General features: G+C 43.6%; 1 protein-coding gene across 1 annotated transcript in view; it reads left to right on the top strand.

The window, feature by feature from the left end:
- The window catches only part of foxo1b (forkhead box O1 b), a 25,397-nt gene extending 15,165 nt beyond the window's left edge, over positions 1-10,232 (top strand). The window contains exons 2-4 of the mRNA XM_030792768.1: positions 7,188-7,379; positions 7,466-8,742; positions 9,024-10,232. Coding sequence (XP_030648628.1) covers positions 7,188-7,379; positions 7,466-8,722 — 1,449 coding nt within the window. The 3' untranslated portion in view covers positions 8,723-8,742; positions 9,024-10,232. The remainder of the gene's footprint in view (positions 1-7,187; positions 7,380-7,465; positions 8,743-9,023) is intronic.
- Positions 10,233-12,581: the final 2,349 nt, after the last annotated feature.

Genomic DNA, 12,581 nt, shown 5'->3' with positions numbered 1-12,581 from the left:
CGTGCGTGCCTGAATGTGAATGTGCATGTGTGTGTGTGTGTGTGTGTGTATGTGTGTGTGTGTGTGTGTGAGAGAGAGAGAGAGAGAGAGAGAGAGAGAGAGACAGAGAGTTTGTGTGTGTCTGTGCGTGTGTCCGTGCGTGCGTGAATGTGTCTGTGTGTGTGTGTGTGCGCGCGCACGTGTGTGTGTGTGTGTCTGTGCGCACTGAAGCTGCTCTGGACAGCATAGGGCTCACACAGGATACAGATGGGAGCCCATTGCTCAGCCTTGTTGACAGTGACTAGGGGATGTGAGACACGCTATGACTGCCCTCCTCCTAAATTTACCTCTTTGACATTAGCACCTCAAAGAGCAGAAAATAGCCCCGTGGACAAGACAGGACACTTATTCACATACTCGGATATGCAAAAAAATTCTTACGTTGACACCTGTTTCAACTGGCCAGTGTCGAATAGTTTCTTTAAAGAGTGGTTTTTTTTGGGGTTTTTTTTTTAAATGTTTTGCCATGCGGACGCCCAGGGCCTTCTCTGTCTCATGCAGGATGCACACTGTGAAACTTTCTATAGCTTATTGCTCCTCTGCTTTGTCTTCTGCAGAAGTCACTCCTTTTGAAGACAAGGTTGTAAAAATGACAGTCTGCGATATAGAGTAGGTGTTTTCAGTTTTCAGGTTTGCTTTTTGCTTTTTTTTTTTTTCGTGCAGTGATGGCATTTAGATTTTTTCTTTTTTTTTTTTTTTTTTCTTTGCTGAATTAGCAGTTACCTGTATAGGCAGGGAGTTCCAGAGAGGGAGCGAGACAAAAAGGCAGTGTAAATTTAGATTCCTGCGAACTAATTAATTCTGTACCTCAGAACCTTTGATGTCATACTCTTTATGAGTCACGGGGGCTATTTTTGGTTAGCTTTTTGAAGACCCAAGGGACGTCCTACGGGGTCCTCTCATTCTCCCCATACCCTCAGAAGGACCAAGTGCCCTCATTCCTGCAAAAAAAGAGCCCAAAGAGGGATTGTGGGAAATGTAGTCTTCCCATAATCCCCCATACCAGGTACAGGATCTGTAGGTACAGGTGATCAGGTGGTCTTTTCTTGCCACCAGGTCCAGGTGTTGAAATAGTAGTGTTCTCTGAGGTTTACAGACACATGTTCGTGACTCATGCATGATATGCTGACAGGAAATCAGAGCGGTTTTCTCTCTCTTTTTTTTTCTTTTTTTCTTTTTTTCTAGAAGAGATTCTTTGCATTGATTAAGACTTTTGCACCTACTCCGTCGAAATTCGACAGATTCCCGAATTGACTCATTTCCTGTGTTTCGAGCTTGCGTGTGTTCTCTCTGTCTCTCGCCTCACCTCGCCTCTTTCACTCCCGCTCTCTCTCTCTCTCTCTCTCTCTCTCTCTCTCTGCAGTGTCTTTCTCTAGGTCAAGCACATTAGTGAGATGTGCATGCGTTGTTCCTGGCACAGGAAAATAGTCGTGAACAACAAAGAGTGAAAAATGGTGAAACCGATTATGCATCTCATCTAATCACACTTGTGCCCCCCCCCCCACCACCACCAATTCCCCCACCCACCCCCCACCCCCACCTCTACCCCTACCCCTACCCACCCTATGTTTCTCCTTCTCTCTCTTTCTGTAGTTCCTACTCTAATATAAGGTTACAGAGAGAGTGTGTGTTGCCGTGGAGTGGAGCTGGGTAAAAAGAATGGAGGCTTTGTGAAAACAGGAGTATGTGAGTGAAACGCATATTGTGGAGTTATTCCGTCGCTCCCCCTTGTCTTGCGTCCTCTCTAGCACGTATCTTATGTATGTGAGGGGAGAGAGAGGTGTAAACAGAACCCTCTCCCTTTCTCCCTCCGTTCTGTTTCCTCTCTCGTTCTTTTTTTGTCTGTCTCCGCGCTGCCCCTCCCTCCCCCGTGGCTCGGCCCTATGTGTGAATAACCTCATTTTTGTTTCCTTCCATTCACATTTTCATTAGATCCTGTCTTCCTTCCTACATGCATTGTACGTCGCTTCACCTCCGTCCACAGTACAACTTTATGGCTTTATTCTGGGTCACTGGCGATACATTTTTTATGGCAAAGCCGATTTCCTCCCGCTCCTATAAAGCGATATGGAAAGATAAGCATGTAGATATAACACACACACACACACACACACACAAACATACATACATACACACACAAACACACATACACACACACACACACACACAAACATACATACATACACACACAAACACACATACACACACACACACACACACACACACACACATACACATACGTGCACACACACACACACACACACACACACATACACACACACACACACAAAGACATAGACTACGCATAGAGAATCATGTACATCGATTACGCACACACAGTGTATGAATTTCTTTTGCTTATGCTATGTGTGTTGGGTTAAGCAGGAGTAGGCCTGTGCTCCAGGGGTTCTGTTACAATGTGTCAGACACCAGACAGTCCTGTACGTCACCTCTCTGTTGTTCTCCTTCCTCGGCACACACCCCCCCGCCCAACCCCCCGCCTCCCCCCACTCCCCCCCCACAAGCCTCAGTCTGTTTGCATGCGTCTGTCAGCACCACTGGAGGAGTGAGCCTGTACAGCGCTCCGCTCACAGTGAACCCAACGACCCTCCAACACTCACCAGGAAAACATTCCCAACTCCCCCACCCCCAACAACTCTCTCTCTCTCTCTCTCTGTCTCTCTGCACCCTCCCTTTTTTCATGCCTCGAACCCTACAACCTCTGTCTTTCTTTGCTTTCACTTACTCGTTCTGTCCTACCCCCCTTCTCTTTCTCTCCCTCTCTCTCTCTCTCTCACTCTCTCTCTCTCTCCCTCTCTCTCTCTCTCTCTCGCTCTCTCTCTATCATAGTTTCCCTCCCTGCCTCCTTTCAGTTTACTTTTTTTTTTCTTCCACAATATTCATGTACTCTCCTTCCTTGGCCTTGTTCAGTCAAACCCTGGCCTCTGCATTGCATTGAATTCACCTGAGTTTTCCTTTTACTGTTCCACCACCGTGACTGTGTCCTGTTTGTTCCACAAAAATCTGCAAAAGACATTAATTATTTACACATGCGTGATTCAGAATCAACACAATACACTAATGGTCTGTGGGTATTTCATAATGCAGTGACATCTCTCGATGATAACAATATGTCTGTTTCACATATTCACTTATGAGCTGAAAAAGGAACCAAGGCTTTTTGTCTGTATGGATCAGTAAGTCACCTCTGTATTGATGCTGAATAACAGTACAGTTGGATTGTGGGTACTAAAGACACTCTAGGCTGTGCTCTGAAGGGGAATTTGAAGGATTTTTAGGTGAATTTATCTGTATCTGCCTGGATTTGTGCTCAAAGGTCAGGACCTTTAGGATCAAAGAGCTGGATATGACCCCCCGTTGACCCCAGTCTCTGTCTTGTGCTCCTCAGTGCTTGCTTCCATCTCTTCCCTTCCTTTTGAACATTCTTTACGTTGGACAGGAAATGAGGTCCTGCTGACCGTCACCTTTTCGTTTGGTCACTTCCTGTTTGTGGACAGATGTAGCACTTCCTCAGAACAGTAATGGAGTTGCCTAGAATTCGAATCAGTATATACATTATGCTTTATAGAACCTTTAGATTAACAGATTCCTTATACTGAAATGTATGTTAAGCACACTGCACATCCAGGTGCTCATTCACTAACGAGAGGTAACTTAGGAGACAGCTGTGACCAGTTCATCACCAGTTTATCTCCATCTAGAGAGCTTGGGATAGAACAATCGTGATACTCAAGTGAAACCTTGGAGAGACATCGGTCAGTTTTATTTGACTGTGGATTGTTTAAGACTGTGCAGTCCAGCAACCATTTCAAAGAACCATGGCTATGCCGTTGTGTATAAAAAGAGGCCACAGGGATACCTGTGGTTTCAAATGGCTCATCTGCCAAAGATTAGTCTTTTTTTTTTTTTGGAAGCTCCGTCTGAAGTGAGACCTTTGGCCTTTGGTCGCTGGTTTAGCTTTAGAACACTCTTCAGAAAAAAAAATAAGCAGTTCTCTCAGATAATTTGATTTTTCGACGTTTAAGAAGACATATTTCAGCAAAACATTAGCAAACTGATCTTTATCACTCAAGTACAAAGTGTACAGTCCTGGAGTCTTTTCATTTTTTTTATTTATTTTTTTTTCTCAAGACTTTGGATCCTTATATCCCTCCAGAATCCTGTGGTTTTGGGTTTTCTGTGTGGAAGGAGTAGCTTAGTTCACATGGAAATTCCCTGATTCCCTACTACTTCTCTCTCTCTCTCTCTCTCTCTCTCTCTCTGTCTCTCGGAGTTGTGTATTTGTTGTGTGTGTGTGATGTGATGTGTGTGTTGTCTGCCCCATAAGTAAATGAACACCAGGAGAAAAGAGAGACAAAAGGGGGGTCGTCTGGCTCCCCAGTTGATGCTGTTGCATTGTAGTAAAATCTTGTCTGCTCTTTTTCTCTGTCATGTCTAATACCAGTGCTTTCTGTTTGTGAGAAACCCGTGGCAAGTCCCCTCTCTTTGTAATTGCAGGTTTTGTCCTTTAATAAACAAAAGGTTTCATTTCTCCAGTCTTCTCTCTCCACCCCTTACATTTGGTCTCATGGGTTGTTTTTTTTTTTTTTTTTTTAACTGGAGCTCTGGATAATTCTCACAATGTTCCATGTTGTGTTCTGACCTTAGTCATGAGGTGCATTGAGGTCGAAAGCAAAAATGAGCTCCCAACCACACCCCCCCCTCCCCCAAAGATCCTCTCCTCTCCTCTCCTCCAGGACCAGGACCTCCACCAGTCAAATGGTGCTATTAGGCGCTTTCAGACTGGAGGAACTTTTTCATAGTTCTTAGAATTGTTGGAGGAAGAACCCCCTTTTTTGTGTGTCTGCACTGCCAGAACTGAGGACGATCATAGTTCTTAGAACACCGTTTTGAGGGACTTTTTTAGCTCCTACTTCAGGGTAGGTGCTCTCCCAACACAAGGGGAACCATGAGTGGCGTAAGTGTATGGTGATTGGTCCAGACGTAAGTGTGCGTTTATTGCAACCACCATTTTTAAAAATCTGTGGAAAACGTCATGTCGCACAGAAGTGAAGTCGTTATACCAACGTCACTTTAGCGTTCCTACCGGCGGTACGGATGCAAACAGAAAAAAAAACCCCTTGAAAGTATGTAGTTCTTGGGGGAGCTCCCCAGTGGGTAGTTCTTCTCAATGAGTCCCTAGAACTGTTTGGTCCAAAAGCGCCTGTGGATAGTCAAGTGTCCACTTGTAGCTTGTTAATCAGTCAAGTGCTTGCTTTAGAAAACACCTGGCTTTGGCCAGGCCTGGGCCCCACACTCTAATGTGAGAAATTGGTCACCTGCTACTTTTCCAGTGGGAATCAAAACATTTGCCCTTTCCCTACCCACAATGCAACACAAGCCTCTAGCCTGAGTGAAGTCATGTCAGCCTTTGACAGTACAGCTTGTTCAGAATTGCATTATTTCGAATGATGTTGGTATTTACAACTTAAGAAAAGTAGCCTGTGGAAATAGTTCTAAGCTCTTTCACATGTAATCTGTGCTTTTCTAAACTAGAGTTCCATGTGACCCAACCACATTTCAACTCACTTCACACCTCCTTTTCCTCCAGCTCCTTCTGTGGTCATGAATGTGACGCCTGATATGACCTCTTCTTGTTGGTTTTCCTGTTTTTTCTTTCTTTTTTTTTTTTTTTTTTGCTCCCTCTCTTCTGTGGTTGGTGTAGTGTGTGTGTTGCACTGTGATTGCTGGTGCCATGCGGCGCGTTCAGTGAGCAGTTAGAGCGTCGGGCTCAAGGGAGAGGACAGAGTCTCACAGGTAAAACCGAACGACGCGTTACGTATCAGAAAGCGTGTGACTAAGTAGAGTTATTTAAGTGCGCAGGAGGGAGTGATGATCTGTGGTTCAGCCGTTGACAGCTTCTCCTCTCATCACTTCTCCATATCTCCTCCTCCCTTCGTACGATGTAAAGACAGGAGATAAAGGCACCACACAGAGGGAAGATGCTGGAGGAGAGACCTTGCGTGTCTGGTTTGCTTTAAAGGGAGTTTAAATCACATGACACATGCTTTGCTTTTTGCAGAAGTTTGATTTTGTGCGTGAAGCAGTAGCATCCTGTTAGTGCAAATGTCGCTCGCAGAAGACAAAAAAAAATCTAAATGTCCACTTTATAGAAAAAAAAAAAAAGTTGATTTCCCTCTTACAGTTACACCGTTAACAATAAGTGTCAGTCTAGCAAACTAAATATTTAGTGAAGCACGGTACTATGTTCAATCTGTCTTCTCTCTCTGTCTCTGTCTGTCTCTGTCTGTGTCTGCCCCCTTTTTCTCTGTCTCTGTCTGTCTGCCTCCCGCTCTCTCTCTCTCTCTCTCTCTCTCTCTCTCTCTCTCTCTCTCTGTCTCGCTCTCGCTCTCTCTCTCTCTCTCTGAGAGACCTGTCATTTTGCCAAGACAGGTCTGGTCGGGGGTTGGGGTGGAAAAAACTGGGCAGACAAAATATCATTAGCAGAGGATGTGTATATATACACATGGAGCTCTCTGTGCGCCTCCTCTGTTTATTTGGATTTCGCCAAGTGCCTCCTCCTCATATGAAAAAATATGACAAATTACTTTTCCCTCTTCAATGCCAATAGGCCGTGTCTCCTCCATTTAGTCAGATTAGAGTGAGGGTTGCAAAAGTCTGTGGTGTGTGTTTATGTGTCTATGTATATCAGGATTTTACATAAGACAATCAAAAGATTCTTTCATTCTCTGGAGAGCAGTAGTGTATATCCCTTTGAAATTTGCTTCCATTTCCACTCTCAGCAGATACCTTCGTCCGTCTCTAAGGTCTGCCATTACTGTCAATGTTTTATTCTGGACTATCAGCCATCAGAAGGACTGACTGCTCTTTCATCTCTGGAGTATCTCATACTGCTAATCTGTTATATTTCAATCCTCCTTGATTTTCGTACTATGAAAGAAATGTCTTTTGACCATCTCAGCCACGCTTTACACTCTAAGCTGAATTATTTAACAGAATGATACAAAGTGCTAAGACCCTCTCTCTGTCTCTCTCTCTCTCTCTCTCTCTCTCTCTCTCTCTCTCTCTCTCTATCTCTCCCTCTCCCCCCACCCCTTTCTCTTTCTTTGCTTATCGTTTACTTGTAGAATTCCATCAGGCATAATCTGTCTCTGCACAGTCGTTTTGTGCGCATGCAGAATGAGGGGACGGGAAAGAGCTCCTGGTGGATGCTGAACCCGGAAGGGGGTAAAAGCGGCAAGTCCCCTCGACGCCGAGCCGCTTCCATGGACAACAACAGCAAGTTTGCCAAGAGCCGTGGCCGGGCCGCGAAGAAAAAGGTGGAATAAGCAGAACGTTCTGAACACAAGTCGACCGTCCTCCTCCTTCCTCTAGGTGTTAACCGTTCCTCTCTCTTTCCTCCCAGGTGGCCATTCAGGGCGGAGTGGAGGGTGGTGCGGACAGTCCCGGCTCCCAGTACTCGAAGTGGCTGGGAAGCCCTAACTCGCACAGCAACGATGACTTTGAGGCGTGGACCACGTTCCGTACCCGCGCCAGCTCCGACGCCAGCACTCTGAGCGGCCGTCGCTCACCCTTCCTGCCCGAGCAGGACGACTTGAACGAGGGTCCGGACATTCACATGGGGTACCCTGGGCCGGCGGGGACGAAAATAGCCCCGTTGCCCAGCCTCTCAGAGGTGACCAGCTCCATGGGTTCCGAGAACGTGGTGATGGAAAGCCTGTTAGACAACCTAAACCTGCTCTCCCCTAAAAATCAGACCCAGGGCGGCCAAGACTCCCAGTCCTCCCAGTCCTCTCCCATGATGCAAGGCAGTCCGGGGTATCCTGTTTACAGCTCCCCCAGCGTGGGCCCACAGCCTCAACCCCAGCAGGACTACCGCAAACGCATATACGGGCAGGCAGGAGTGAACACCCTCTCCCCCATTCCAATGCAGTCCATGCCAGACACAAAACCTGGAGGTTATGGGTCTTTCATGGGCCAATATAACTGCCCTGCAGGTCTTCTGAAGGAGCTGCTGACCTCAGACCCTGACCCAAGGGGCGAGCTGCTGCCCTCCATGGAGACGGTGGGGTCTCAGGTTGGCGGAGGAGGCGTAGGCGGGCGGATGTTACCTACGTACAACGCTCAGGGACAGATGGGACACGGACTCAAGATGATGACCCCACATCAACACCAACACCAACACCCGCACCCGCACCCGCACCCCCACCCTCATCCACGGCAGGTCCACCCTCAGCTAGCCTCGACGCCGGCGAGTATGAACGGCTGCAACCTGATGCCTCTGAGCCATTCAGGGGCACCTGGTCGGCACCTTGGCAACATGAAACCTCACCTGCAGCTACCCCACGGCCACCGCCCTCATCTGGGTGGGGGTGGAGATCAGGTGATGCCGGCTTACAGCGCCAATGGGAACGGTTTCCTTCATCATGGGCTATCACAGCACCATCACCACCAACACCACCAACACCATCATCACCCAGAGAGGTTGCCTAGCGACCTCGACGACATGTCCATCGAACGTCTCGAGTGTGACATGGAGTCTGTCCTGCACGACACACTTATGGACGGAGACGCGCTGGACTTCAACTTTGACCCCGTGGTGAATCAGCAAGGGTTTTCACACGGGGTCAAAACCACTACACACAGCTGGGTGTCAGGATAGACACAAACGTGTTCACACAGGTGAGGTTACAAAAAAAAAAAATAAATCTATATCTCAGATTCTCATTTCAGATGAGCTAAAAAATGAAGAGGAAGGTAAAGGTGTTGCAAGGTTTCCCTCTAAACTCACCTCACATTATGTGTATCTGAGAAACCTTCTATAGATTTAGCTGTGAAGGCCAACAGTTTCATCAAGTATTAGGGAGGTACAAGATGAAACTAATCCATCTTGAATGATTACAATCCACACAAAGCACGAGATTTGTTCTCACAATAACGTCTGTTTTCTTTAACTCTTACAGATGAAATACTGAAGCTTAAACAAATAAAGCCGAAATAATGGAGGGACTAAAGAGCAGAGTTTTTTCATTGACAAACTGAAAGCCATGGTCCAAAGAAACCATTCTCTACTTTTCTACTCTGACGGAATAAGATCTCAGATCTCTCTCCATTCTCCCCATCTCCGGTGTTGTCAGAGTCTTTTTCCTCTTGTGTGTGTGTGTGTGTGTGTGTGCGTGCGTGTGTGTGTGTGTGTGTGTGTTGTTGTTGAGGTCAGTGCACAAAGTGCTTATTCACATAAAAGCTATGGTTGCCATTAGTTTTCATGGGCCAACTGAGTGCCAACTGTGTGTGCTAATGCAGAGTTCACTTATTTACATTGTGTAAGGTCTGCCACACTGGAAAATTACTGACATGCAATCTTTCTCTCTCCCTCTCTCTCTCCCTCTCTCTCTCTCACTCTCTCCCTTTCTTTCTTTCCCTCTTTCCTGCCTTCTAAAAGTGCCTGTATTTGGAGAAATGGTTAGATGCAGTGTAAGACAAAACTTAGGCCAAGTAGTTTTTGAATATCTATGTCTCCGCCTAAAGATGGAATCCATGATGAGTTTTGTTTGTTTGTTTGTTTATTTTTGGTCCAGGTTGTCCCCTGTAGGTATAACACAGCATGTCAGTCAAAGAGGCCAACCGGTCATTTCATTTGAAAATAAATGTTAACGTTTCCTATTTTGTATTGTTTTTATTGTCCTTTTTTTTTCCTCTTAAGAGCAGCTTATTCTTCTCTATGCTATGCTGTGTGTATGTTAGGTTACTTTATAGAAGAAAAGCCTAAAATCAGATAGTTTGTGTTGTGCTTTCACACACACACACACATAGAATATGAACCATAATTCAATAATTAAGGACAGCCATTCCCATAAATAGGGTGATTTTCAATAAGGTTGTCTAAAAAGCCTTTTGAATTGTACAGAGATGTAAGTATTTTTGTACATACTCTACTGTAATTGAGATGTTTGTATTGAATACGTAGATCTCAGAGCTTCATGTTAGAATTTTTCTCTGTCTATAAGTTTCTGTAGAAAACATTTCTGGAGTTGCTCCATGTAAAGGGGTTAAATTCATTTTTAGCTGCTCTTATGCTGACGTCCCATTAACTCTTGTATTGCGTGAATTTTTTGTTCAGTAAGAGCAAACAGTCAGACCAAATTTATTTCGGCGCTCTTTCCGGAACCCTCCTCCCCGTCTTCCCGTCCTTTCATTCCTTCTCTCCTTTGCTTTATTGTTCTTTTATTTTCTCTCTATTATGTTACCTCTCTCTTTCTCCCTCCCTCTCTCCCCCTCTCTCTCTCTCTCTCTCTATCATAAACACACACCACGCATAATTAATGTCTCCATGGTTTGTTTCCAGAAGATAGACATCACAGACTTCTATGTTCATTATTTGTCACTCTGCTGATATGTGTATTTTTTTTTTTTAACATTTCTCAGCTTTAGATTAGATTACATTAACATTAGATTCTTCTGAGTGCTTTTTTTCCCCCTCCACAAACATCTCTCTAATTGTCCGATTGGTCATTTAAAGTTGAGGGTTTTTTTTTTTCATACTGTAAAATGTGCTTGCAAAATGCTCACAGTGGAGAAGTGAGTTGAACCAGTACCTATTGGAAAACGGTGCATAGTTTATATACTTATATTGCCTTATCAGAGGGACCAAATGACACCAAATGACTTTGTAGTTTCCCATGTCCGCATGGTGTCTGTGTTCTAGAGATAAATTGTGGTGTGTGTGTGCAGTGTGTGTGAAGTGCTTCTGTTGTATTTGTGACTTTTTTATTGTAATATTTGTACAGTGTTACACTGTGTGCTGATTTTAAACAGGCATGTGTGTATAGACACAAACACGCACATGCACATGCACATACACGCACACACACACATGCACGCACACGCACACGCACACGCACACACATACACGCACACACACACACACACACGCACCTGTATATGTACAGACGCATACTGAATGGTTGTGTTTAATTACAAATATTTTTAGAAAAATACTGTACATTTTTTTCTCAATGCTTCATATTTCTTTGAATATATGATATGCAGTTTTATTTAAATGTGCTACATTACAGATGTGTGTGAGTTATTTATGGATTCATCAGCCATATGATTGGTGTAGGACATTGTGATGCAGTATCGCTCATGTTATGTTATTGTTTTAATTTTTTTAAATTTTTTTTTGTACTGTAAGGGTTTGTTTTATCTATAGAAAATTCGCGAACTTTTTTTTTTCCCCCCAAGACATACACAAAGCCAGACTGGAATTTGTCAAAAACACAAATAGTGATTGTACATTTTTTTGAAATTTGAATATTTAGAAACAGGATGAGAGTTTGAATACTAACAAAGAAAAATGATGTACATTTAATATTAATGTAATTATGCAATGGCTCAACATTCTCATGTAAAGATATGATTGAATTATCAGTAAACAATTGTTTATTTGATGAGCCTAAATCAGGTCAACTAACTTTAGGACCAGTAGTATATTTTGATAAATTTATAACATTGCACTTCTCCTTCACTGTTCTATTTTAATGTTAAATGTGAGATCATAATCGTATGCACAGAATATTGTTAAAAAGCTGTAGACAGTTACGTATCTGGTAATTTGAGATAATTTGTATTTTGCTGTGTTTTAAATTGATGCTCAAAATGAAGAAAGATTCAGAATTTGTCTAGGTTTATAAAACAACATGAAGAATCTATTTTCCAAATGCATATTAAAAAATGAACTCTTGCTATTTGGGATCAAGAGCTTTTTTCATCCATTGATAAAGCTAAACTTTGATGTTTTCTGTAAATATAAAATGCTTATTTTAGTTCTTTTATCTTTTTGTTTAATGTTAATTGTTACTGGCAGGCATTGATGCTGCCCAGTGAATGAATCTTTGTAATGATTTCTGGCCAGCGTGTAAATAGCAGTAACCTTAGTGTTGATTTGGACTCATAAGTGTGGCAGACTAGTTCAGAGCCTAATTTGTAAAAGTTTTCCGTATTGACCATGTAAATGGATGTGTGTGCCTATACTTGTAAGAGCTTTGTATTGTTTATTCTTACATTAACATGTTGTTTTATGTTCCTGAATGGCCTTGGAAGCCATAACTTTACTACCTTTTGCCTGTAAGAATAAATCTCTTCAGCTTTTGTAGGCGCTTCTGAATGCAGAAGAAGAAGAAGAAGAAAAAAAAAAAAAAAGTCAACACGCCAACAACAAAAAAAAAAAAACCAGAAGAAAACAGCAAAACCCCAATGCTTTTTAATCTGAACTGTTCCAAACAGAAGGAGCAAGTGCCTGATAAAAGTTGTGCTGTAATACAAACGATACTGAATGTTTGAATCATTTGCTGCGTGAAGCCATAAGTGTACATAAACGATATTGTGAAAACAAGAGGGTTTGTCTCTTCATTTTTCCTCCTTGTTCTCGTTTCTCTTTCCCTTTTGGGTCATACTGTATCTGGTGGAAGGATCTAGAACTGACAGGGTGTATCTCGGGGGAGCCGTGGCCATTAAGGGCC

The sequence above is a fragment of the Chanos chanos genome, chromosome 15, assembly GCF_902362185.1.
Source record: "Chanos chanos chromosome 15, fChaCha1.1, whole genome shotgun sequence".
NCBI lineage: Eukaryota > Metazoa > Chordata > Actinopteri > Gonorynchiformes > Chanidae > Chanos > Chanos chanos.
Note: the sequence above shows the minus strand (reverse complement) of the source record. Positions and strands in the feature narration are given on the sequence as shown.